This window comes from Pavona decussata, unplaced genomic scaffold (genome assembly GCF_977016875.1).
Source record: "Pavona decussata unplaced genomic scaffold, jaPavDecu1.1 SCAFFOLD_254, whole genome shotgun sequence".
Lineage (NCBI taxonomy): Eukaryota > Metazoa > Cnidaria > Anthozoa > Scleractinia > Agariciidae > Pavona > Pavona decussata.
The window spans coordinates 1,926,977-1,953,881 of NW_028145657.1; the positions used below are offsets into that span (position 1 = coordinate 1,926,977).

The 26,905-nt window shown below is 37.0% G+C and overlaps 2 protein-coding genes across 3 annotated transcripts; both read right to left on the minus strand.

Annotated features, from left to right (window-relative positions):
- Positions 1–23,608, minus strand: LOC146456529 (dnaJ homolog subfamily C member 5-like). Of its 2 annotated transcripts, none has more exons than XM_085092998.1 (6): positions 23,453–23,608; positions 17,212–17,293; positions 11,881–11,937; positions 8,084–8,194; positions 4,530–4,571; positions 1–3,761 (listed from the first exon to the last, which is right to left on the minus strand). In XM_085092998.1, exons 1-6 carry the CDS (start codon positions 23,479–23,481, stop codon positions 3,480–3,482), a joined length of 603 nt encoding a protein of 200 aa, XP_084949124.1. In that variant the 5' UTR covers positions 23,482–23,608; the 3' UTR covers positions 1–3,479. The 2 variants fall into 2 exon arrangements, with proteins under 2 accessions (XP_084949124.1, XP_084949123.1); XM_085092997.1 differs by lacking the exon at positions 23,453–23,608 and adding an exon at positions 19,346–19,495.
- Positions 4,578–8,067, minus strand: LOC146456530 (uncharacterized). Its single transcript, XM_085092980.1, has one exon. It carries the CDS (start codon positions 7,316–7,318, stop codon positions 6,047–6,049), a length of 1,272 nt encoding a protein of 423 aa, XP_084949106.1. The 5' UTR covers positions 7,319–8,067; the 3' UTR covers positions 4,578–6,046.
- Positions 23,609–26,905: the final 3,297 nt, after the last annotated feature.

Below are 26,905 nucleotides of genomic sequence, written 5' to 3' on the forward strand. Positions count from 1 at the left end.
CATGTTCGCATTTTTATTTGCGAAAGCTCTCCATTACAACAATTGTAATAACTTATTATACAACCTAAACAAATTTTATAATTAATTATCGAATATCAATACATAGTCTGCTGTAGAATAATGGTTCTGCTCCGAGATCGTGCAAAACGTTATACATACACAGAACCGTAGCTTTAGTCCCAAACTGTAGTAACATTGCATATAGAAAACCGCGACAAAGATGCAAAAATAAAGTGTACACGTGATTTGACACATTTACAGGTAATTTGGTTGTGTAGTCATTAGTGATAACATTCAACCGTGAAATATACCATGTGGAAATCCTGCTCACTGGTCCATAGATCTAGTGTTAAGGGAAAATTACTGTTTCAAGCATTGCACGAAATAAATTATCCACGAAGTAGAACGACATTGTCAAACTTGAAAGAGTAAGGGTTATGTTTCATTCGTCTCCTCTACAATATCTTTACCAGCGTGCACTATTAATTTTGATAGAATACCAGAAAATCTCGGGCCTTGGCAACGTCCCGTTCAAGACTACGTATCTTTTGAACGCTTATACGAAACGGAAAACAAAAAGACCAGTTCTTTTATTTATTAAAAACAAACAGCAATGCAGATATCTCTAGATGGGAACTCGCCCCATCACCGTGCTATAAGTTAGAACCATATTACACGTGAACGGATGAGGCAACATTTTTTTTTAAGTTGTTAGTATTGAAATAACAAACAGATTTGCAACAAATCGTTAGCAAGGAAGAACAATAAAGTAATTCCTTCAAAAACGAGACATTCCAGCCATTACAGACAGCTAAAACCATGTTAAGGCTCCATTTCTTGGTAAAAAAAAAGTCAATTTTCTCCCAAGCATTAGAGTATTCTGATCCACTTGGGTTTAGGAGAATACATTACCATCAATAATTCTAATAACGTATCATTAACTCATTACAGTCACAAACTTTACATTTTTATGAATAAACAAAAATATCAATTTATATTATTGACAAATAAACAATTAACCTTTATTTGGTTCAAGAATATGCACGGATATGTGTCCTCGGACAGTGTCTGTCTCGAAAAGCGAACAATTCTCAGAGATGTTTAGTTGTAACGACGAATAACCGTGCCTATTTTTTAAAGCCAAATAAAGGTTGTTTTGTTTAATACCCTTCAAATATTTTCGCTGAATGCACGCGTAGGATGTTTGTATTTTACTGTTTTTCGGCGCCATTTTCACAAAGTAAAGTTTCAAATTATGTCTTTCACAGCACTGAAGCAACTAAGTTTTGAAAACTGAGAGATATCACATTGAGACTGGCATCTGGTATGTCCTCAATCGGAGGTCAGCGAAAATATTCGATGGATTGTTATAACCCATATTAACCAAGTAGCTACTAATGACTATGTATCAACGAATTCCTTTAGGGCAACGTCACGCTATTTAGCAGATTTTCACCTTTCATTCAACTACTCCAAACTTTAAAAAAATAATTTTAAAGAATGTGTATAATAGGCAAAATGCTTAGTTGATATACAAATCAATTTACAGCAGCCTGACAGAAATCAATTATCACTTTTTCATTCCTCATCCAGCCTAACTCTTTCCTGGATTCTTGTGTTTTTTCTACTGAGTTTCATGTATCAATTAAAATCCAGTGAAACCACGAAAGTGAATCACACAAATAAAAATCGCGTGACCTAACCCTACACATTATTTCTGAAAAACCTAAACTTATGTCAGAAACGTCAATCTTGTATCTAGTTCACGATGCTCCCACCCCACCTCCCCCCCCCCCCGCCCCAAACAAAAAATGGAAAGAAAATCACAAAGAAAACAAAGCAATAATCGACTCCTTAACAAAAGAGGGTTTCCACAAAACAAAGAATTTGAAGGGACAGAAGTTGGGACACCGCGCACAACGAAAACAGGCCACTTACGAAAAGTTTCTCTCTTTTTTTTTTTTTTTTTCACCGTGAGATCTGGTGCCTAGCCTTTAACTCGAAAATAAGTATCATTCATAAGCAAACAAAACCAACTCCATATGAGAGGCTCGACACCAGGACTCGCTTTGGCAAAGAAGCTTAAGACTTGGTTTTCACTAACGACACAGGCAGAAGCACAAGAGTCAATACAATCACACAAGCACGAGGAATAACATGAATGATCCCTGTGCTGTACTTTGCGCTTCTCAGTGCTTGTATGCGTCAGGTGCTTGCACGCTAGTGAAAACCACGCCTATTTTTACTCGAACATGACCTGGAGCAGTGTGTATGCCCCCTCTCGTCTACCGTGCCTTGGAAATTGCGTACAAAATCGTACATAATGGTGCGAAAAGCGTCCAGGCCTTTAGCCTCCTACTGAGGCAAAAACGAAAACAAAATATACTGAACACGAAAGAAATGCAGCAAACACGTACCTTGACGCGTCGAAATGGATAGCTGTGATAAATATGTTGGACACCAATAAAATTAAGTATTGTTTTGGTATAAAAAAAAAAACAAATGACGGCAAAATAATAATTTTGTTGGTCAATAAAAAGTTCACTTAATATCTCTTTCAGATAAACACTTTACAGGCAGAACGTGATGGCAGCCATATTGAATAAGCAACGAGCCTACCAAACCAAAACAAAATGGTTTGAACGTAAACGACGAGAAATTTTCTGAATCATCGAGGCGACAACATCACTCTACTACTTACAACTAACGGATAAGTTTCCATTTAGCATTTTCTCGTGATTTAAAAGTTGGTTAGCCATCGCCGTAGTTTATTATTTAGTGAATGGACAATTTAAAATTGAATCCCACGACTTAACAATCAGTTATAATATATTCCAATAATTATCAGAAGTCAAACCACCACCTTCATCTCACATCATTCACTTTAGCGACCCCCAAAAATAAATAGCTTTTCACCATACCAATATACTAGGGTCTGTGGGATTATGCCAGCATAATTTTGAGCATAATACTATATCTGGAGCATCAGACGTACTGTTGGCATAATACTAATGTATTTTGCAGCATAATGCTGTTGTTTCTGAAAACTGGGAAAAGTGTACGCAAATTTTGCCAGCAACTCTAGCTAGAATGTACAAAGTTGATAAAAGCGGGAATATTTAAGGAACTGGATACCTTAGACTCGTACCCAGTATATTTTGGTATAATCGAAGGCCTGGTTACCTCTTTATGCCAGGCTTCCAATGACTAGGAATGTTTAATAATAGGTATGGTCCTATGGGGGGTGGGGTGGAAGTGACATTTTAGTCCGGCATAATTGAGCATTATACCACCAGCCGAGCATAATTTTGAGCATAACACCCTGCTTTCCAGGTGACGCCCGAAAGCATAATACTCTATTTTACGAGCATAATCTGACAGACCCTACAATATACCTACTTTCCACTATAAGTATCCTCGATTCAATATGACCGCCAAACGCAACCCCCTCCCCATTCCCCTGAATACTAAATCGTCATTCACGACGAGGGCATGGGGATAGCAGAATTAGCCGTGCTGTTGCTGGTTGCACTGTCGACGCCTGGAGACTTCGGTGGCTGTTCGGCGGTAACCGTGCTATTTCCATCGCTTCCGGGCTGCGTCGTTATCGGTTCGTCCTCTTCTTTCACGTCATCATATTCAAATTCTTCCCACTGCTCGTCAGGGACAGGCTTACATTTGCCACAACAGAAATTACAACAGAAGAAACAGCAGCAGCAGAAATAGCAGCACGTGATGATACCGCAGAACATGAACAGCGCCTGTGCAAATAAGAGCATGTGCGTGTGATTAGACACCTTGGGTCTACAGTCTGCTGTCATATGTAATCACAGTAACAAAGTAAATCCTCACTGTTACACACGTTGAAGTCACTCGTCTCATGGTGTAGTCATCTCACTTGACTGCATCGTGAGAAAAACGATAATACACGCTGTTTTTGTATCTACCGCGATGAGCAATAACCGCCGTTTTCAAGACATGAAAACGCAATATTTACTAAATGCACCGCTGAATGTTATTTTTTTTCTATTGTTTACTCTATGTTGAATGCTTGATTTGTACGAATGTTCGGAAGTGAATCTTAAGGAAGCAATACACCCGAATGGGACGATTTTTATCATCATTGTTATCCTCTTAAGATTTCACGCAATCCAAAGTTGCCACGATTGGTTTGTAGTATACAATCCTTTAAATATCTCGCACTTTTTGGCTGATTTCTGTGGTGTGTACAAATTACATGTAGAAGAAGGGTACAAAGAAGTTACTGCAGTAATTTTTAGTTTAACATGGTTGAAAATTCAATTCGGGGTCGAATGCCTAACAGTCCGTTACCAATTAAACTGAGGTGCTCGCGCGTTGTTGGGTACAGTCTGGGTGTCTGTGCGTGTATTTCTTTCTTTCCTTCTTTAATTTCTTCATTAAATCACTCCCCATTTCATAACCTTTGAGGTAAACTGTACACCTTAACAAAAATAATAAAGAATACGTTTACTTTTATGCCTCAACCTACGAACGACAATAACACGTACCTTACACAATCCACTGTTGAGCCTAAAGTACAATTTGACATTCTGAAAGGAAAAAAGCAGATGATCAGTTCATTGGGAGTTTGCATGTGAGTTGGGCCGCAGCTATACAAGGACTTGTTTGCTTGCACAGACGACATGACTCGTTAAAACAATAGTTCTCAAGTCCAGCATGCTAAATCTCGAACATGCGACCACTCTTGCTTAAGTCACAATTTTTTGAAAATTCTTGCGACATTTCCAGCCGTCTATCGTCAGTGTAACCTTGAAAACACGCGTGGTTTTTGCCGGTGTGGGAGAGAGCCGAATGTAGGATTGCCACACAAACAGGTACCGGGGGTTGGGTACTGAGATATACAAGCAACGGGCACTTATGCAATGAGTGCTGTCTACAGTTCTGGCCTCGGTTGTTCAAGAGCGGATAATTTAGACATCCAGTAGATAAATCGCTATCCAGCGGATAAAATGTACTCCAACCAATACATTTCATCCGCTGGATAGTGACTTATCCTCTGGGGCCTGGGCTACAACACTGAGCACGTGAGAGGGGCGTGACAACAAACAAATATAACTGCATTGAAGTACTAGATCCAGTTCTCTTACGAGCTCAAAATCCTAAAGATCGAAATCTTGAGAAGAGCTTATTTGATCAAGAACCAAACTGGGCCCCAACTGTTTCGACGCATTTCTGTCGTGTCGAAGGGAAGACAAACTGGGCCCAAACTGTTTCGACGCATTTCTGTCGTGTCGAATACATTCAAGTTTCAGGGAAGAATCGAATCTACGGTTTGTTTTACTTTTATGTCATTTAGACTGTGAGTAGTGTCTATTTTTCACAGTGATGGAACAGCGAGCGCGCACCAAAATCGCCTATCACGTGTCTTCTTTTTCTCCGCGCGTGGCTCGCGTCTCCTCGCAGAAGGTCATTCTCGCGCGCGCCCGTGTGATCATTCAGCCTTTAAAGTAAACTAGCAAAGTACATCACTTAGTTATTTGAGTGGTTATTGACTCATTTACTGTGATTTTTTGCCTATTTTCTGGGACTTGAATTACAAAGTGCAGTATACAAGGCTTGAGAGAGACAGAACTAAACTTTTGTAAACTGGCAAAAATTAAATTTACTGTGTAGACCAAGCAATTCTATTTTCAGTATTCCATTATGTACATACTGCAATGCCAAACGCTACGGTTCTTTCTCTGATACACATAATTAAATTTCAACTTCATTTACCGAACACGATATTTTTTGAACAAATCTTTGTTCACGCCTACCTTACAATTATACATAGAAGTTTTTCGCGGCAGTTATTATTTTAAATTTTTTAAATATTTTCTCATATCTTCTACCGACACGCCCATATACTTAAATTCTACTGAACAACCTGTGTAATCTAATTAAAATGGCATTAATTTTAAACATCGTAAATCCACTACTACTTATCAAACATAAGAAAAACGATAAATAATTCAAAACAAGCATTTCGGCAAATTTTGGCGAAAATAAATTTTTTTTTTTTTTGTTAATTTTCGATCTGTTCGCTTTCTACAAATTGTGCAAGTTCGTCATTTATTTCATTGACAAACGAAAAATTGACAACTTTCAAAGAGCAATACCTCGTGGACAACTCAGTCTCGACTAGGTCTTTGAATTTTTTGTCCACAAGAGTTCCATTTATATCCAAAATTTCCAACCTCGTTATCGGTGGGTTGATTTCAGATAAAACATTGAAAAATTCATGTACACCAGAATTTCTCATCAAATTCTGACCAATGCGAAGAACTTTCAATTTTGAATTATTAGCGACCCCCTTTGCGAGCCAGCCTGCAGCTTGTGCAGTGAATAGATTCCCACAGGCAGAAAGTTCGACAAGGCTTTCATTTTCAGCGATTATTTCACCAAGAATCTCAGCTCCTGCGTCATATAAATAATTCCAAGAAATATTTAAAACATGCAACGATCCACTTTTCTGCAGTCCTGGCATCATGGCTTGCAGGCCAGTTACTTGCAAATGATTTGAACTGATGGAAAGTTGTTCAAGAACATTGTTGTTCTCTAAAACAAGCGACATTTGATGGGCGAATTGGTCGCACAAAATGTTATTGGACAAGTTTAAGTCTTTCAGAACAGTATTTTGGCAAAGAGAATTGAGCAAGACTTCCACGTCTTGATCTGTTAAGTCGTTTCTGGAGAGATTCAGTTTTTCTAAACTTTGGTTTTTGTTCAGCATTTTGCCAATCGAGGAAATTGCATGCTGTCCAAGCATGTTTCCAGACAAGTCCAGCTCTGTCACAGAAAAATTTTCCTGAAGACCTTTAGCGACGGCTTTTCCACCTTCGTTCCCAAGACGGTTGTTAGCAAGAAACAAACGAGAAACAGTCGAACAAGGAAACAATCCAGACGCAATTTCCGACGAAGTAATTGGGCCAAGAAACCATCCGCTCAAATCCAGTTCTTTATCAAAGCGGTGTTGCTTAAAGTACTCAAACGGGTTGGATTTTCCACTCTGGACGTTCATAATTCTTGGTAAAACTTTCGCGACATTGTCAACTTCTTTTTCTGGGGATTCGCTTGCTTTTGACAACTCATCAAACATATTTCGAGCGTCCAAAATTCTGGGTTGTGCGCCAGCAATCAGTCGGGCTTGACTCGTAATTTTCGGTGCTTTGTCCAAAGTCGGTGTAACTCGAAATCTCGGGTCATCCATTGTACTAACTTGTAACCGGTTCCACCGCAAAAAGAAAGATCGATCGAATCCAGCGGGGGTACTTTCTTTTCTTTTTGATGAAGACATTGTTAAAACGATTTTCAATCAATTAGCAGCTTAAAAGACAATTCTAACACGCTGCAAAATTTTGATACATTCTCCGTGTGAAAATGTAAACTGCATTAAACATCTACAATTGTTATGGACGCAATTATACTCCTGGAAACAATGAATATGATTTATTTATTTACTTTTTATCTCTTTTTATCTTCACACAGAAATCTTTACTGGTTAGGTTATGAAAAGAGAAATTCCGATTGATGCTTAAGCACAGGCAGTGTTCAATAAATAATTTGTGGGTTTCACGGATGATAAAACATAAATGGTGGTTTGAACATATTGAACTTTATATGTTCTCACTGATAAATGTTTGAACACTCAAACGAAAAAGTGTGTCAATAGAAACCGAAGGAACAATATTGTATCTTCTGTGCAAATACACAAATACCGCTTTGTACTGAAAACTATAGATCTATTTTTCCACCATTGAGCAAACTTTGGTGTGAATTAAAATACATTAAACCGTATTAAACTACACGGTGGTTGGAATGGTCACATGACCCATGAGAAATTCTTACCCTGGGAGGAGGGGAAGTTGAATGATAAGATTAATTTTGTTCTTCTACCATAAATTCACGAACGCCAAGTTCAAATCTGGATTACCGTAAACCCACTTCAAATGTCCAGTGTTCAACAATAAAATGGAACAGTTTACTTACCTCTACATATTGATTGTGATGTTTTTTTTGGTAACATAAAGGCAAAGCTAATAAAATAAATTAAAATACTTACCTCTTCACCAAACTGCTCTGCTATATAGAGACCCATAGATCCATATTTATCATAAATTTCCCTTTTCCCAGGATCCGATAATATACTATGTGCATGATTTACTTCTTTAAACTGCAAGATAAGAACAAAAATTGTGATGTGTTTAAAATGAAGCTCAAAATTCACGTATTTAAGTTTTCCTTTTTTTACAATAAGATTAACTCAAACTACACTCTCTGGGCATTTCATAGAGAGGAGGTGGGGGAGGGGAGGGGATTAATTTTTGTAACTTGAAGTAAATACAAGATATGAGTGAGGTAAAGTTTAAAACACAAGCAGCAGTGTTTTAACGGGATTTAAAACCAAAAGGCGCAACCAAGTGGTTTTAGACCAGATAAAACACAAGCTGTGAGTTTTTTGAACAGCTTCAAAAACATTCCTGGAAAAGCGTGTGTCAAGTGAGTTCATAACAATGATGCTTTTGTGAACATTGAAAATTAACATACGAGAAAAAACATAATTTAAACACCCCATACAAATAAGGAGGAGGTTTTATCGGGTTTTAAAACCACTGCACGTGATGTTTTATCGACCATTAATTTTTATAGGTCAATGGGCTTATGAATTATTAATGAGTTTTTGAAGTGAATGTCGAGTTCTGTTCTAACAGTCGCTTTCTTCTATCTATCATGGGTAAAGTGCAGCGTATGTGTTTGTATCAACTTAAAACCTTTGCTGTCATACCCAGTAATCAACTTGAAAAATGAAAGAGAACAAAATTTGGGAGGTAATAAGAGAACCACATGAGCCAGCCCACCCAAGAAATGATAAAAAATTATGAACAATAAAATAGCAAAAAAAATATTATTACAAACATTAATGGAGAGGAATGGTTTACATGAAAGACAGGGATGGTTTTAACATTTGACTGCTTACAAGTGCAGCAACAAACCTGATTTTTTTCTCAGGCCTTCTTTTTCAACTGCTTAAGTTGCATTGTTAAATAAATGCAAAGGTCTTCCATGATTTTAAATATCCTTCATTTGCAGTTCAAATCAGTGAAGGTGGATTTCCACTGTCGCATAAATTTTACATGCATACAGAGTGAATTTAACTCGCTTTATGTATGTAAGTAAAATTAGAAGCGATGTATGAGCCGAGTGCGTAAACGTAAAAAGTTGAACAGCGCTCAACTTTTTACGTTTCACACGTGGCTCATACATCGCTTCTTATTCTATTTACGTACGTAAAGTCAGCTCAATTCACGTCTGTATGCACGTGAAATTTACGCGACAGTGGAAATCCACCTTAAGACATAATCAACTGAACATTTTGTCAAATTTATGTAGTCATATTTTTCAGTTATCACGTCTATGGAGATGTCATTTTCAAGTGATTATCAGATCCTTTTTACATTTTCTTAAATGTCTATTACTACATTTATGATCTGAATCTTAGATAAAACACTCAAAAATAGAAAGGAAACATTTCCCACATATTTATCTGTCAAGGGAAAAGTTAGCTGTGTTTTCCACCCGCTGAGAACTTACGAAAAATAATTATCTTCATAATTTTTGATTGATAGTCACTACAACGCTAACAACAACTTGATGGTGATTGTTAAAAATTAACAACAGGATATTTCATAACTGTACTATGGACCTGCTGAGATGATCATTACATGTGGTAAGAGTCCTCTAACATTTCATTTTTTGCCAATCCTTGGAATAAAATAAAGTGTACTGTTTTGACACAAATGCTCTTCAGAAAATTGCTTTTTCATTTGAATGTTTACTTTGCAGTTAAAATTGGAGGGCTTGTAAAAACTATGCTAAGTGGAAATTTGGCTGTATAATATCCAGATTGCCTCAAATTCGCTTTATTTTGGCACAAAACAACAACGATTTATTTGAAAACCGACAGAATGAATGGCTTGACTCACAAATAGTTACAAAACTAATCGAGGCGGGGCAAGACGAATACAGGAACACTTTAGAAAACTAACAAATACAGACATGCAAAAAGCTTTGCGTGGTAACAGATTTTTAAAGCATTTTACACTGGTTTACAAAATAAAAGTAGTAAATAAATACTAAAAGGAACAATTATTTAGTAAGTCCTACATTTTTAATTATCATAGGGATTTCAACATAGTCATCTTCTTTTTCCAGGACATCAAAAAGAAATTGGCGAAGTACCATTTTGAATGTTTTCTTCGGTAGGTCTGTCATATGAGATAGTATCTCATTCCACAGCTTGTTATCATCTGAGTAACAAACACTTTCCATGTCTTATTGTTTGACTTGAGAACTAAATTGAACTAATTAGCCTACGAATTTTCCCCAAAAGCTAACACAGATGAAACAAAACATGAATAAGTTTTGTTGCTGACTGTTTGAAATAAAACAAAGCAAATCAATGAAGCCTGGGGTCTTCTTAAAATGTGTTCTCAGTTGCTCAATTTTTTATGCTTTAGCCTAATTCTTCAAATTAAACCCTCATGTAACAAAAGTAAACAGAGAACTTTGTTTCTTACATAAAAACCAAATGTGAGCTAATTGGACTGACTGGGCTTTTTTTCGTCTTCCGTGGATGGGGGACATTCCTCCCCCCCCCCCCCCTCCCATAACTACGCTACTTGTTGTCATCATAATACACTTTAGAACCAGTTGGTGATAACAATTATAATAATAACAACAACAATCTTTATGCAGGGTGGTGGCAAATTATTAACCAAAACTCAAGATAAAAATCATACCCGCCAAACCCGGCAAGTGACCTATGATTTGAACTCACCCAACAGGATTCACACTCACACTGGTAAGTGAGTGAGTGCCAATACAGAATTGGCATTTTTAGAACAACCCCCAAAAAAACAAGATGCCCTTCATCAGCATTACACAGAATGCTTAATGTAGCCCAATTTATTCCCCATGATATGTTTCGCAGATATTAAAAAACTACCCTCGGCTCCCTTCTAATAAGATTAAATTTAGAGATACAGTTTTTTCGCTTATTTTTATAGTCAACTGTATCCTCCCTTCGCAATTGAAATAATCGAATGGTTTTATTCAGAGAGACTGCGTGATATTTCATTGTTGTGTTACTGGGAATCATACCGGGAATAACTCTGCGATAACGTCATAACACCCTCTTGAACTGGTCTGGTTTCCTCTGCGTTGAATTATTCTATCTGTTTGTAAAAGCGTAGTTTCTTCGCAGTGAACTCTCCCAATTTCCACCGTTTTAACTGTGGAGTACTACTTGGAAGTTATTGTTTCGATTTACCGCTCAAAAAACGTTTGTTTTCTTTCTGAAAATGGCAGATCAGAGTCTTAAATTCAGACATGTGGCCGCCATTGAACGAAAACAACCTTCTAAATGATGTTTGTTTGATGTCACACAGGTAATTAAAGATGAGTAGGTCCCCTCCCTCGTGATATACGCGCCGATAATGGATTTTGATTGGGCCGTTTTTGTTCAAGACAATCAGAACAATAAATCCCTTCTGGGAGAGGGCAGAATTTAATGTAGGTTTAATGAATAAATCAAATGATAATTTGACGTCACACAGGAAGGGATGAGTGGGTCCCCTCTCTTGTGATATGTGCCTAAATAATAGATTTTGATTGGGCCGCTTCTGTCGAAGACAATCAAAACAATACATCCCGACTAGGGGAGGACATATTTTTATGCATAGATTAATGTGGCAATTTGTGACTACTACAAAGAAAAAAAACAGCTACCCGACCCAAACCTAGACATGGCCTGCCCTGCGGGCATTCCGTGTAATTACATGAAATGGTAGCTCAACTTACTTTTTCTGTAGCTTCAGGGTTATTTGGATTTTTATCAGGATGATGCTTTAGTGCCATCTGCAAAGGAAAAATAAATTCATTAATAGTAAATAAATAACAATTTATTATATAACAGATTATTTCTCACTGATTGTAGCCTTTGTACATGCATGTACTCAAGGTATCAAAAGTACTAAGCTCTTTCTAAAAGTGCACAAACTATTCTCTGAAAGTGAACGGAGACAATGTGGCCTATTGGTAAGGGGACCAGACCTATAATCCTGTAGTTCTGGGTTCAAAACCTCCTCACTGATAGTCTCAGTTTGTTTCACAGTTAGCACTCCCAAGTTCAAATACCGCACCATGCTATACACCATAACTGGCCAACTGGTCAGCCTTTTTTAAAACTGCATTATGTCCTATTTGTAACACTACTTTGTTTCCTTTACAGTGTCCCCAATTACTACTGCCTGCTAAATACATTAACACTTAAACTGATTTACTTATTTATTTGTCGGTTCATCTCATCCAAGAACTAATTAATAGTATTACTTCTCACACTCAGGAAGAGCTTTGTCTTGCAATGGACCTCGGCTTTGCACATTCATGATAACAAACTCATTGATGGTCTATTTCCAAGCCATTTCAAAGGATAATATTGTAACTTAAATGAATTCATAATTCGCAATGCTTGTAAAACAAAACAAAGCAAAACAACGACAAAACAATCAAACGGTTTGAACTGAACTCTTGATTCCCATCATGGTAAATAAGTTTAGATACCTTTCAGGATCAAGAGAAACTTCAAAGAATTCAATCATGAGCTTTCAACCAGTTCAGTTATACATTGCATTTCAGACAAAAATGATTCAGACAAATTTAATCCAGGCAAGCAGAACAACATCTAAAACCATCTAGTAAAAATAAAATTTTACTCATCCAAACTTAAGCTGTACCTGTCTGGTCACATCTAAAAAGGATCTAAGTTCAGACACATCAAATGAAATGCATAAATTATTTTAATGCACGACAGGAACAGTCTCCATAATATTGATCTGGATATAAAAACAGCCTTGACGGGTTTAAACTGGCCTAACCCCAAACACTCCCTTATCACCCTGGCCATATTTCTTTGCTTCCTTTTGCAGGAATTACTATAAAATCAAATAACTGATACATTCTAACTGAGAGAACACTAATTACATTGAATAAGGGAAGTGAAACAGTTAAAAATTGCTAACTAATTTGTGGCACAAATGGGCTTACACAGTCAAAACAAGACTAGTTTAAGCCTAATATTTGATGAGATGTTGACCAAGAAGTCAAAGAAGAAACAAAAAGCATTCAAAATAGCGACAGAGGTGACAGTTGAATTTCATGTGTTTGTTTTGAAAATGTTTGGCTTTTAACAGTTTTTTGCACTTTTACAGTCATATTTCTTTGATAATTGGACATTGATTTTTTTTATTACAAGTTAATGGCACAAATCGGTTTATAAAGAGTAGCAAATATCTAAAATACATGTAGCTATGAGGAAAATCTGTAAAAGGATAAAAAAAAACACCCCAAAGTGAGACAGATTACCTATTACCTAACCTAATTATAGGGACAATAAATGACAATAAAACTAGTCATGAAGTTAGTTAGTTTATACAATAAAAAGTTGGACTGGGACGAGAGGCCGTCCGAGAAGGACATGGATTTGTAAGCTCTGTAGTCTGGGAGGCCAAAAAAGGATAAACAAAGACTATAATATGCCAAAAGATGAGAAAACTAGGGCTAGAAGAAAAAGAGATGACCTGAGCAGTGCCAGCAGTGCCGATTCCCAAACGTCGCCAGAACCAAAGCGAGGAAACTTCTTTGAAAATTATGACACCGCCAAGATGGCGGACGGCGGTGGAACGGAAACGACTCCTTCACTTGAAACCTTGTGGGCAACAATCATGCGAATAGATGAAAACACTAAAAAGTTAGTAGATGACCATAAAATCCTCCAAAACAATTATGAAGCACTCCAGCAAAGTCTCGAATTTACACAAGCGAAAATGGATGAATTAAAGACATGCAACGACATGCTTAGAGCTAAAGTCAATGAGCTGGAAACCAAGATGGCACGGACGGAAGAACAACATGTGGTCGAAGTAAACGAAATGCAGAAAGAGCAAGCTACAATGGAAAACAAGCTTCAGGCACTGGCCTTGCAACATGACGAGCTGGAACAATACACTAGAAAAGTTAACCTAGTAATATATGGTATTCCTGAGAGGAAAGACGAAGACCTTGTTAATGTCGTTCTTGACCTAGCCGAATGTTTGGATGTTGATTTGCTACCAGAAGACATCGACATCACCCACCGTCTGAATTAAAATAAGGAAAAATTGAGGCCAATTATCATTCGATTTGCGAATTATTGCAGTAAGGATCAAATGTACAGAAGTCGTCTATAGCTTCGTAAGTTGAATGTACAAAGTATGGGTGCCGAGAAGATTTTCATTGATGAAAATTTGACCGCGAGGAGGGCGGCTTTATTCAAGAAAGCTCGCGAAAAGAGCCGCTCCAATAAAGGCTGGCGAGTATGGACAATGGACGGCAAGATATTTATTAAAACAAGCCCTGACAGCAACAACGCGATTAGAATCAAAACGATAGAGGATTTGTAAAAACTGTAAACATATGGTTAGCAAAGTTGTATTAGCTTTTTCCTTCTCTCTTGTCATATTGTTATTCAATTCAAATTACTAGCAAAATTATTCCTTTTTTTCCTGGATTTGCGCTTCCCAGACATGATACGGTTTGATTGTACATATCCCAAAACTTGAGAGGTAAGTCGTTTATGTGTGTTTTCTACGTTATGTCTTCCATCGTTTTTGGATTATTTTTCTCCTTATTTTATTTTGTGTCTTTTTTCTTCATTTGTATTTTCTTTGTTTGGTTTACCGTAAGGCTGTCAGGCAATGCACAATGTTCAATTAGAAATGCTAATTATTTCCTTGTTTATAGGCGGTTGTTTGTTCAATTCCCTGAAGTGAATAGTTTTACGTTCTTTTTCGTCTCCTGTCACATACTGTTTCTAGCTTCTGGGTCTCGCATTAACTTAACAATATTTTGTATGCAAGCAATTCTTTCACATAATAATGATAGGTAATCTAAAAGTTATCTCGCTAAATGTGCGAGGTATAAGAAATCCAAACAAAAGGAGCGCAATCTTTTGCTATTTAAAACAGCAAAAAGCCAATATTTTTTGTTTACAAGAGACCTATTCACAACCAGATGATGAAAAAATATGGTCTGCGGAATGGGGCGGAAAAATTTTCTTCTGCCATGGAACTGCACACTCTAAGGGCGTATGTATTCTGGCAAACCCAGCTCTACTTTTAATCTCAACGTAGTTCAAACTGATCATCAAGGCAGAATCTTGATTTCAAAACTCAAAATCTCTGAGGAAATATTTTTCATTGTATTTTAATATATCAAGAGGAGTCCGTCAAGGTTGTCCTCTAAGTCCTCTTTTATTCATCTTCGCTGTGGAATTGCTAGCAGTAAAAATACGCCAAGATCCAGATTACAGAGGCATTTCCCTCCCAGACGGCCAGGAGGTCAAAATTCACAGTTTGCTGACGATACCACTATAATAACGGAAAATGTCTGTAAAACTTTACTTGCAAATTATATCATGGTTCAACCAGTGCCAAGGTACTACAATAACACTCTCGCACAAACAAATTGTCTTTAGTGATATACATCATGTAACTGATGCGCTCTCGGACCCCGAAAGACGCAAGCTAGATTTACTCATCATCTTGGTCAAACAATATATCTACTCCTCTAAACACCTTCAGAAAGAATTGTCTTTAGATGAACTTGTAAACAAACTTACTATTCAATGGAAATTAGAAAAATGTGCTTAAATGGAATTTCTGCTCTCAATCAAAATAAATGATGTGATGTATTTTTTTTTCTTAACTCAAATATGTAAGCTAATGCAGAGGCTCGATTTTGTAGTTTTTTTTGTTTAACTTCTTTCTTTTGTTATCTTAATAATTTTTTTCTTCTTTTCTTTTCTTTTTCTCGATTACTCAGTTGTCTTTTTTCTCTTTTAACTTAACAGAAAAGTACTTTGTAAAATTCAAATACTGTATACAGTGTAAGTAATTTATATAAGTGTAAGCAACCTAAGTGTATTTGCGTGTTAATTAAAAAAAAATAAAATAAAATAAAAAGTTGACTAGTATTGCAATCAAAAGTTCACCACTCGAGCCTTAAAAATACCTTTAATAAACTTGAACTTGAACTTGAACCAATGGTAGGTGCAAAACGAGTCTCCAAAGGGAGGGAATTCCACTTGTCAAAAATTTTATTCAAGAAATTAATAAAATTGTCCAAACATAGTTCTTTTTGCGAGGAAAACTCATTTGCATGCCTCAGATTAATGTTCTATTAATAGAAACTCACATATTTTCTTACAAAATTAATATAACCAGTCAAAGCCTCATAAAAAATCACATCAAAAAGAAAACACCTTTTTTTCTAGGGACAAATGTTTGAGCTGCTTTAGGCAGGCTTCGTAACAAGCATCTGTTTTCAAAATAAAGTTGGTGGCACTTTATTGAACTTGTTCCAGCCTTGAAATTCCCGTAAATTGTGAAATGTAAATCACATTCATTTGTAACATTGGAGAGAGCAAAAGGCCGCAGACCTCCTGGGAGAGAGAGCATAAGCCTAGCACTACAGGCAACAATGACTCGGAGATTAAACAACCCGCGGAGATGACAGGACATGGCATTAAATATTGGAATGTGGAGCGAACAACCGACAAAAACACATGTTTTCAGAATCTTTACATTCCACTCTTGCCACCAATGCTGTGAATGAACACCACCCTTTCCCTAAGGCTTGCTTGCCTTTTGTTGCATCCCTCATGGATGTAGACAAGCCTTAAGAAATGTTTTAATTATTCATAGTTGTCATTTTAATCCGACAAACACAGCAGCAGGGCTGCCGAAAATTTAGTATTTTTTATACCTTTTTAGATCAGATACAATAATTTTTTGAGAGTATAGGGTGAACAGATCACTAATCTGTATTCTAACTGCGATTGAACCAAGGTACAGTACAAGGTCTTCAAAGTGATAACATCCATCGGGCATCTACATGTAGATGTGTACGTGTCTTTTGATTAGGCCAAACATTTTATTACCCTTTTCATAACAACCCAGAACAACTGAATTTGACATCTAAAATAAACTTTTGAACAGTGGAGAGATTTAATGCGACAACTAAACTCCTATACTGTTATGACAAGAATCTTAAACAATAAATTATTATTTGACAGTAAAAGACCTCAGGACTCACCTTCCTATAGGCTTTCTTAATTTCCTCTGACGTGGCATTTTTGTCCACGCCCAGAACATCATACAGTGAAGCCCCCTGGTTTCTATAAAATTAATGTATTAATACACAAAATTAATAATGACACTAGCTATAATAAGGATGAAAATCCAACTGGCAATAATTGAGACAGTTTTGAGTTAAATGATTTTAGTAATTGGAAATTTGTTGTAAAGTTGTACTCTTTAAAGGAATGGCCAAGGACCTATTGTGCTTTAATTTAACCTAAAAAAGTTTTCGTTCCACAAATCAGCAAATCTCAGACTACAATGCTCATCACAACGGGGTGTTATAATGGATGTTAATAATCCTTGTAACTGTCTTTATTTTTTTCCTTTTTTTTAAGTGATGCTGTGGCTTTTACCCTTAACACAAACTGGGCAGGAAAATGGATTTAAAAACTTTGGGAAGATTTAGCTAGGTAACTGTCACCTCTGGTATGGTACGTAGCAAGGGATTGGTTGACTTGTATGAAAAGCAGTGAATAAAGTGTGGCATTTTGAGGAAGAATTTTACCCAAGTCCTTCATACCCCAATTCCCTTAGATCTGCCTCAGCAGTCTATGTTGGGTCCCAACAAGTGAGCTCCAATGTATGCTTAGTTCTCTCACCATGATTGTAAATTGAAATGAACCACAAATCTTTTAGACTGAAACTAGGCAGTACAATAAAAGCTATATGAAACATGCTGAAGACAATCCTACAAGATGATTTGTTTCAAGTAAACCAGCATGGCACAGAAAATGTTGAAGGATTTTGAAAAATGTTTAATAACTTTAAGGCAAATAGTTGGTAAATAGAATGTCGAATCATGAAGATTGTATCCCATTTTTACATGATGTGAGCAGCGCATAAATGCTATTAAGAATACAATAGTCACTCATGATCAAATCAGCCTTTACATGGTAACCCCTAGAAAGCAGCACCTCCTTTGAAAATGGTTGATGATAAATTTAATATGCCCTTGGCCATAACTCAACCCTCAAAATATCACAACTGTTCTTTGTCATAAAACAATCCTATTAATTAGAGGCATTATCTTCATACATTAGCTGTCTAAAAGCACTTGTGAATAAAATGCTTATTTCAGCTCTTTTTTTTCCTCTTAAATATGCCAGTTATATGCCCCAAAACACACTCTATAAAGATTGCATAAGAGTAAGAACTACTTAAATATTGCATATTTAGGCCCATGATTAGAAACTATTTTGACTTTTGTGATGGAAAAATGCCCAAAGGAAATGACTGACAATTATTTTAAGGTGATGCATGTTATTTCAAGAATCCTGTAAAGTTTCTTACTGTATGTTTAAATAAACAAAACCATGGCAATCCTGAGCACAAGATCATGCTTTTTCACACGTAGCGACAACAAGTGGGTTGTTATTTTCTCTAATCTGTATACAGTTCAAAAGTACGATACAAACATTGCCCATCTGATGAGCTGCGTATGTTAATTTTTCTAGCGAGACTACTGAACAGTTGTCTTAATTCACTGCAAAACGTTTAGAACTGGCGATCGATGGAAAACAAAGTATAAAAGTATCATGAAATTTTGTTGATTTCCGTTTTAATGCACGAGAAATGTAGAAATCACAGAAGGTTGTCGAGTACAAATTGTATGCAGTCACGCCTCGCTGATATGGAACTTTCACCAGCCGTTACAGATCATAAACGTAGAAGACCACTACAAGCGGGCACAGTTAGATTATTATACTGCTAAGGATAAGAGTTTACTATAAAGTACAAACCCTAGGGTGAGATACACAGTTGCTACACTATTTATACAATGTGATCGATAATCAGCAAATTCATTTTTTGATCTAGAATTCGAACATTTCCAGCTGGAAATAAACTTAACCTAAAATCGTTTTCGTATTTTACGACCGCAAACTATCGCAGAACGTCTTACTGATCAAAAAATATTTCACCGGTGACTAACACAACGGTGATAAGAGCACAAAAATGAGTGAAACTGAGCGTTGAAATCTGTACGAACTCTAAGAATTCTCAAATGCACGCGGCGCCAAAAATAGTGTTTGTGTTCTTTGAACGAAGAAAAACCATCGTAAAGTAAGACTTCAGTATCAACTGCTTACGCTGTGTGTTGGTCGTTCTCCTCTCCTTTGCTTCCGCCATTGACACCAGAATGTGGTGCCATTATAAAGGAGAAACAAGTAAATTTAGCTGCTAAAACCTTACTCCTTCAATCAGCTCCATTCCAGTTCACTTCGAGGATCAACTCCCGCGACAGTGACGTCACTGAGGTCATTCCCGAAGCACCTGGACCACGTGACTACATCAACAAGGTAATATCGCGCACGGTAAGTGTTTATCTCAAGATCAGACAAGACCACCGGGCTGAAAACTTGTACAAATGATTTCCTTTTGAGCCACGATGTAACAGTTTCAAATATCTTCATTCATTCATTTATTAATGAAATTCCAGAAATCAAAGAAAATTTTTATTGTACAACGGCCTACCACCTTGATCACGGAGCATAACTTTTCTTCTTTGTAGTTTACGATATCTTAAAATTTCGTTCAGATACTACCGTAACAGGTTGGACCTAAATAAAAGTTAGCTCTTAGACTAATTAAATAGATAAATTATTCACTATTTCTGCGACGGACGGAACGACAGAATCAAATTTTGTGAAAAACGATCTCTTTTTTTTGGTACGTGATAATGAATTCACTTCCTTATGGGCGGTCTGATTCAAAACAACGGTGTTTTCTTTTCGCTAAAAATCCAACAGTTATCTCGGCTATACAGGTGTGGACAATTTATTATGTTGTTGATCGAAATACGTTTACGAAATAAGCATGATTCATAAGTAATGTCTCCAATGAAACCACAAAAATCCAATAATGATCGGTCAAGATCTTTATTTAGATTTTCATCAGAATTATGTATTTAAACACGGAGCGTCAAATGTCACCTTGGCCTTGACAACCTTGTGTGTGATTTTTGAAGTTGCGGAAACGATGAAACTGGTAACTTGTGGCTGCCCACGTATTCATGAATTACACAGGAAACGTTTAGTATATGACCACGCTGATTAATAATTTTCTTTCATGTTCTTCAGTTAATTTTTTTAGAATCACGTTCGTGCACTAAACGGCCCGGTAGAATTGCTTAATAAGGAAGTGATTACCGAGAATTAATTGATTATAATTCATTATAATAATACATATATAATTATCGCGAAATAAAGTAAAGTGAATTGAAGCCGAGAAAAATAAAATTGTAAGTTGTTGAATTGTAACTGAAAATTTTCGATTCTTCAAAGGAGGACTTATAAGTCGCATGCTGTCGAAAAACATGTTGTTATAGCGGGCATTTTGATGAAATACGTGCGGCTTATCATGCCGGATCATTCAGAGTTCACTTTGTGGTGACTCTGATTGGCTAGAAGGTAGTTTTGATCGCATGATGAATCACTTACTGTACATGAACCCGATTAGAAGGCCTGCTGGGTGATTTAATGCCTTGTTAATAAATGTACGAAACCCTTTCCCGTACATTCCATAACTAAGCTTGGTTTAATATGTTACCACGCCTGGTCATCACGTAAACAACTACCGAACAAATTCATACTGCTGCGTCCACTCTCAGTAGAGATTTTATTTCTTTCCACGAGAGGAGAAAGACTGCAGTGTCAAGACTTTTATAGAGCATGCCGGGCTTTGGTTGAAGGGTAAGGCTTTTAATTTTAATTGTTTTAATTTAAACAGTGACATTTTTGTAACATTTTACGTTGTAATTGTTAACTTATTAATATTCTTCATCACATATGCTTCCTATAGGCCGTTAAGATAAGATAAGATGAGATAAGATAAGATAAGATAAGATAAGATGAGATGAGATGAGATGAGATGAGATGAGATGAGATGAGATGAGATGAGATGAGATGAGATGAGATGAGATGAGATGAGATAAGATAAGATAAGATAAGTTCTTTTTACAGATGGCCTATGTCACATAATGTGGTTTTCAATAGGGCACTCCATAAAAAAAGGACAAAATATTAAAATTTTAAAAATATTAAAAAAATATTAAAATTGGATGAACTAAGAGATGTCACACTTAGGAAAAACTTACTGAGATTTAAAAATTTTAAGTAATGAAATTAATATAAGTTTAGAGCACTGTTTGTTCCAGTTAAGTTTCACAATTAACCGAAATACACAAAATGTTTCTTGGAGTAGTTAGATCGTTCTCTATATTTTTTTTAAATATGGCGGCGGGAAAATATTTCCTAGAAAGCCTGTCGATCGAGTAAAGTCTTTCGATGGCAGCATTTGTCTTCGTTTTGACAAAGCAAAGAAAGAACTAGCTGTTTTCCTCCTTCTTTGGGGTTATTTTCAAACGAGGCTCTACTCGCAGGCCGTGTAGTCCGGCAAATGCTTTACTGATAGTCACTTCGCTCAAAGGCTGCTGAAGGTGAATCAGAAGTGAACGTAACGCGCATCCTGTTCCGTTTTATTTGTTTCGATAAAATTGGCGATGTTTACTGTTTACAAACATCGTTTTTGTTAATATGCCTACTGTTAAAAAGCAATCTCTTTTTCTCTCAGTTGTTACATTAATATTGATAGGTGACGTAACGCGAAACATCTCTCAGCGGAAAGAAGGCAAAGGTAACTTACCCACCCCTCCCGTGCTGATTCCGCTGAGATATTCGAAGACCAACGAGGATTGTTTATATTCTACTCATTAAAGCTGAGTTTACGTATCTGCATGGCGCTGGAGTTAAATACACTCCATTTTTGTCGGATCGCGCGAGTTCTTTTCTAGATCGCCCAAAGCTACACATTCTTCCGATTGGGCAGCAACAAAACCATTTAACCAATTTCGTGTTTCAGTAGGTTGAATATCTCAGCATCATTTTTCCACAAGTTCTGTATGGACAATGAAACACATTCAAAGTAACGTTCAAAAAACTTTTTCACTGCAACGCGTCAGTGGCTTAATTAATGAGACAAATCCGGTTATTTTGGCAAATTCAATCAGATAAAGAATTTTCAATAGGGTTCCTTTTGTTAAAACAACAACAGTATATAAACATTGTGACCGATTGCTAAATCACTAAATCTTTTAGATCGACTACCAAAAACTCTCGAGTTTTAATTTAATATGATCTGACTTTCAGGTGAAAAGAAAGGGATACTTGGTGTTAATCGATTAGTTTCTTTTTACATGTATATATACATAAGGAGGGTTCATTTGAAATTCAAATCCGCGTTATTTTCTAAATGAATAAACTTGATAAATCAGTGAATATTTACTATCTTCAATAAGAAACCGGCTGCATTTATATAGTAACAGCATTGGAGGTTTGCGCGTTTTTCAGTCAAAATAACTGCAAACTCGATGATGTGTCGCATTGTAATATTTCCTAGATGGTTTTCGAAAATTGTTAACTTAGTTTATGTTCGTGCTCAAATAGATCCTTTGAGAGCAGACTCATTATTTTAACATTAGCCTGGACGTCAAAAATTAAATATTCTAGCACACAATAACTCATGTATCCTCAAGAAAAATCCGATTAAATCAGAGTAGATAGCAGCTCTTCGAAAAGCCGAATACGTTGTGAAGTAGAATTGTACAAAAATGCTTCTTGCGCAAAAGCTTAACTCAAGTCAAGAGAATGATGAGCTCTACTTAATCAAAGTTCTAGAATACACTGAGAATACTTGATCGATTTAACGACAACTACCAGCCTGTGAAATTAGCATATTATCGTAAACAGCGATTTGCATCCTCCAAAAATTGGCAGAGAAAAGCTTCTCTGCTTGCAGATCAGTGATCTTATGTTACCGTGTTCTCTTTAGCTAACTCGATGTGACGTCACTTGAGGGAAACCATTTGAATCCAAACAAAGATGTTATAAACAGGTGATTTGAGATGTAATGGTAAACAGGAGTATTTCGCTCGTTGGAAAATGAAAAATACTGAAAATATAGTCATACTTTACCAAAACCTTTAGGTAAGCAACTTTTATGCTGTGCAATGCGTAGTATGACCAATTTTATTTTAAATCTAGGAAGCACCGAACCAGCAGTCTATTAAAAAAAATACCGACAAGTGATCCAAATTTCCCATCGGCGTCAATATTATTCGTAATTTTTCAAAATAATTCCCGACGAAATCAACGGGAAGCAAAGAATATATCTTTATGGAGGAAAATTTTGGTTCTTACCTTTCATCCTCCATTTTCTCATATTCCATTCTCGCCAGTAATTGCTACGCAAAATATCTGGCAATCTCGCAAGTCTTACTTTCATGTCAAAATATTATACCCGCCATATTCCATCGGTCGATCGAACGAACGGTTAAACCCACGACTGAGCATGCGCAGTTGGCCGACTTTGCCTCCATTTATGGTTTTAAATACCAGCTGGTTATGGGTTTCCCCATTAAAAGGAAAAGTTGTGAATAAAACACAAGGAAAGAAAAACACAGGTCTATAGAAACTGGTTTAATTGAATTCCGGAAACAAATTTGATCAATTGAAATGCGTTTTTAAGGAAACGTTTCGTCTGTTTCTGACACAAAGATACTGATCTGCATTATTATCCCGACAAAACATGAATTCGCCGTGAATCGAAAACAAAGCAGTGCAGAAAGCTAGTCTTTCGTCTTGAGTGGTAATAAAAATAAGTCGCCATTTTGTATGATTACACGTGAAAAGAAAGACCTTTTTTCCACGTAGCAATTCTCAAACCAAACCACGGAACTCGGTATAAGATTGACGCCAAGAAATTCTATAATTAATTAGACAACTCGAGGGTTTTATTTTATTTTATGAAAATTCGTATTTCGATTTAATTTAAGCGATCGAAGAGCCGTAAAGGTGTCATAAAATGTCTGCATATTCGTATACGTTATGTAAATCCATCTGACGCGGTGTGTGTGGCATTCCACAGGAATTTTTTCACTGAAAACTGAAACTTGCACCTGTCCGCAGATCAAAGCTCACTGCCTAAGCTCATGACAGGATTATGGTTGCGTTTTATATTAAAACCATAAAATGATGTCTTTATCTTCAATTATAATGGGCAACACCTTATGATAATACAGTATAGCATTGGACCCAAAAAAATACATCAAGTAATAAATTACCAAGCCTCTTGGATGCTTCGAAGATAACAAGCGCGGTAATGGCTATGTGAAAAAAAAAAACAAAAAAAACCTGCAATCAACCAGGTGAGCGTGACCTTCAGTTAAGCTTCCATTTTCCCCCAGTGCTCGATATAAGTTAATCGGTATCACAGAACGGTGACTGCAAGTCTGTCAGTCAGTCAGTCAGTGTATGAGTCCGGTAGGTCAAACTCTTCGTTACCGTTTCGTACATAAAAGAAAGAATCGTAAACCTTTTTTGTACCTCAAAAAGAAACAACAGGAAAATAAATATTTTTTTCCGAATTCAAGCGAACGTGGTTGAATTACGTTGTAGTTCCTGCCAAAAACGAATTTTTAAAGGCTGACTGAACAGGTAAGATTATGTGCATTTTTCTCCAAACTTTCGTCAGGCACGGCCTTCTTTTTTTTTATCCATTATGGGCTGCTGAGAAGTCAGACCGTCCCCGCGACGAACTATTGGAAAACTGAAATATTACAATCAGTAGCTGTTCAGTGCCTTCTATCATTGGTAGTTTGTATTAGCTGTGGTCACACTACAGGGTTTTGTCCTAGGGAAACTTGACTTGTTGACAGTTTCCCTAGGGATACTAAAATTTGCAAGTGTGACCGATTTTTCCCATTACCTCGGGAAAGTTTTATCGTCTGGGGCTTGAAAACCGCAAGAGAACAAAAGAATGTCCTGTGGATTTCCCTTGACAACTACCCTAAAGCAGAGAGAGGGAAAAATCAAATCCCAGAGTAGCCGACCAATGGACGCTCGTCGGCGATCACGCTGGTGACAGATCCGGAATTATCGCGTTGTGAAACTAATTTTGGAACGCTTGAGAACGTGACTTCTTCTTGTCGCTGGATTACAGGACCAACAGTCGCGCAAATGAATTTAAATGTTTCCCTTGAAACTCGAAAATTTTCCTTCCACCACATGTTTAACGCGTTGGAATGGAACAAACCAATCCTGCGGCCTCGGAAGAACCCATGCTACACGTTTGGGCCGTTGTTGTTTTCGGCACGCAAAAATAGTCAAGAATTGACTAAATGCGGCTCTTCGTCGTCTTTGAATCCTTCGAGAAATCAGGCGCTGCAGTAAAATTACTCTTGCTCGTCTTGCTCTTTGAAGTAAAGTAATGAACAGCAATGAAATAAGAATAAAAACCTTTCTTTGATCCGTTTGATTCTCGGCATGTTTTCCATTTTTGCGTGAACACGCGAGCTGAAATTTAATCCTTTGAGACGTTAAACCTCCCAAAGTCACATGGTCTCCAGTGTGACCTTTTAACCTGGGGAAAATGAAACCAGAGGTAAATTTAACTGGGGAAATTTTTCCTAGGTAAAACGAATTTCCCCGCGGGTAAAAGCCTGTAGTGTGACCACAGCTATTATTTTCTAAAGTTTTCTCGGTAGATTCCCCAGCAGAATCGGCGCCTTTGCCTTGTCCAGTTGGCCCTTGCTGGATTTTAACCAAGTCAGTAATTTCTGCCAGGAATTTCTGTTTAGTTTTTGCTACTCTCTCTAATACTTTGACCTCATTCCTACCCTCAGCTGAGCTCACAGTCTACTTTTGAGACCCTTTAGAATACAAAAATATTAATTTCGCTACCCTTTCTCATCCCATGGAGGTGAAAAGGGCCATTTCACGAGAATTAGCCGCCATTTTGAATTAGTTCACATGCCTGCCCGTGACACAGAATACAGTGTTTAGTATAGTTTAGTATGGGATTTTACTTTACTTTACTTTATTACAATTTAATGGCAAAAAGAAGTTCATACAGTGAATTAAATAGGAGTGATAACATAATATAAGTTATATATTAAGTTAAGTAAGAAAAAAAGAGAAAAGAAAGCAGAGAGAGAGAGAGAGAGATAAAGAGATTAGAGCCGGTGAGAGGAAGAAAGAGCGAGAGAGGGAGAAAGAAGATAAACAGAGCCATAAGGATAGCCTACTATTTCCTTACAAATTATTGATTTTGGAGAGACTCAGACAACATAAAGCAACTTGACAAAATATCTTGCTAATCAAGTTTGAGAGGACAAGTAGACAAGGTTTGTTGGAAACCGGGCATTCACCAGATTCGATCACGTTTGGTCTCGTGACTCCTGCTCGCATTCACAAGTCTCAAGTTTACAATTATTGGTAAGTAAAATCGTTGGCCAGTTAACCTCAGTACCTGATTACAGTTTACAGAGTTTAGTTTGAATATTTACCGCACCATAGACTGTTCACAGTCCCCTATTTTTCCGTGGGATTTTCGAGACTGGTACGGTACGCTTTGATCGAACTCCCGCCATCAGTTTGTAAAGGCGAGCACAACCTGGGAAGAGTGGCGAAACTACCAAGGGGGGCCTTAGTCAGGGTACGTCAGGAGCCCATCGGCTCCTGGGTACGTTGAGTCGGGGAGGAGCGAGAAAATATTTTCCGCCACCTCCCCACTCCTGCTCCCCTCGGTAGTTTAGACACTCTCCCCAGGTTGCCTTCGCCGTTAAACCATGATGGCGGGAGTTCGATCGAAGC

Bases quoted from the DNA above. Each gene is read 5' to 3' on its own strand.
- LOC146456530 (XM_085092980.1), bottom strand. From the start codon at position 7,318: ATGTCTTCATCAAAAAGAAAAGAAAGTACCCCCGCTGGATTCGATCGA.
- LOC146456529 (XM_085092997.1), bottom strand. From the start codon at position 19,407: ATGGCACCACATTCTGGTGTCAATGGCGGAAGCAAAGGAGAGGAGAAC. The intron at 17,294-19,345 runs GTAAGCAGTTGA...TTAATTTTATAG, and splicing joins GAGAACGACCAACACACAGC to AAACCAGGGGGCTTCACTGT. The intron at 3,762-4,529 runs GTACGTGTTATT...TTATTTGCACAG, and splicing joins TCAACAGTGGATTGTGTAAG to GCGCTGTTCATGTTCTGCGG.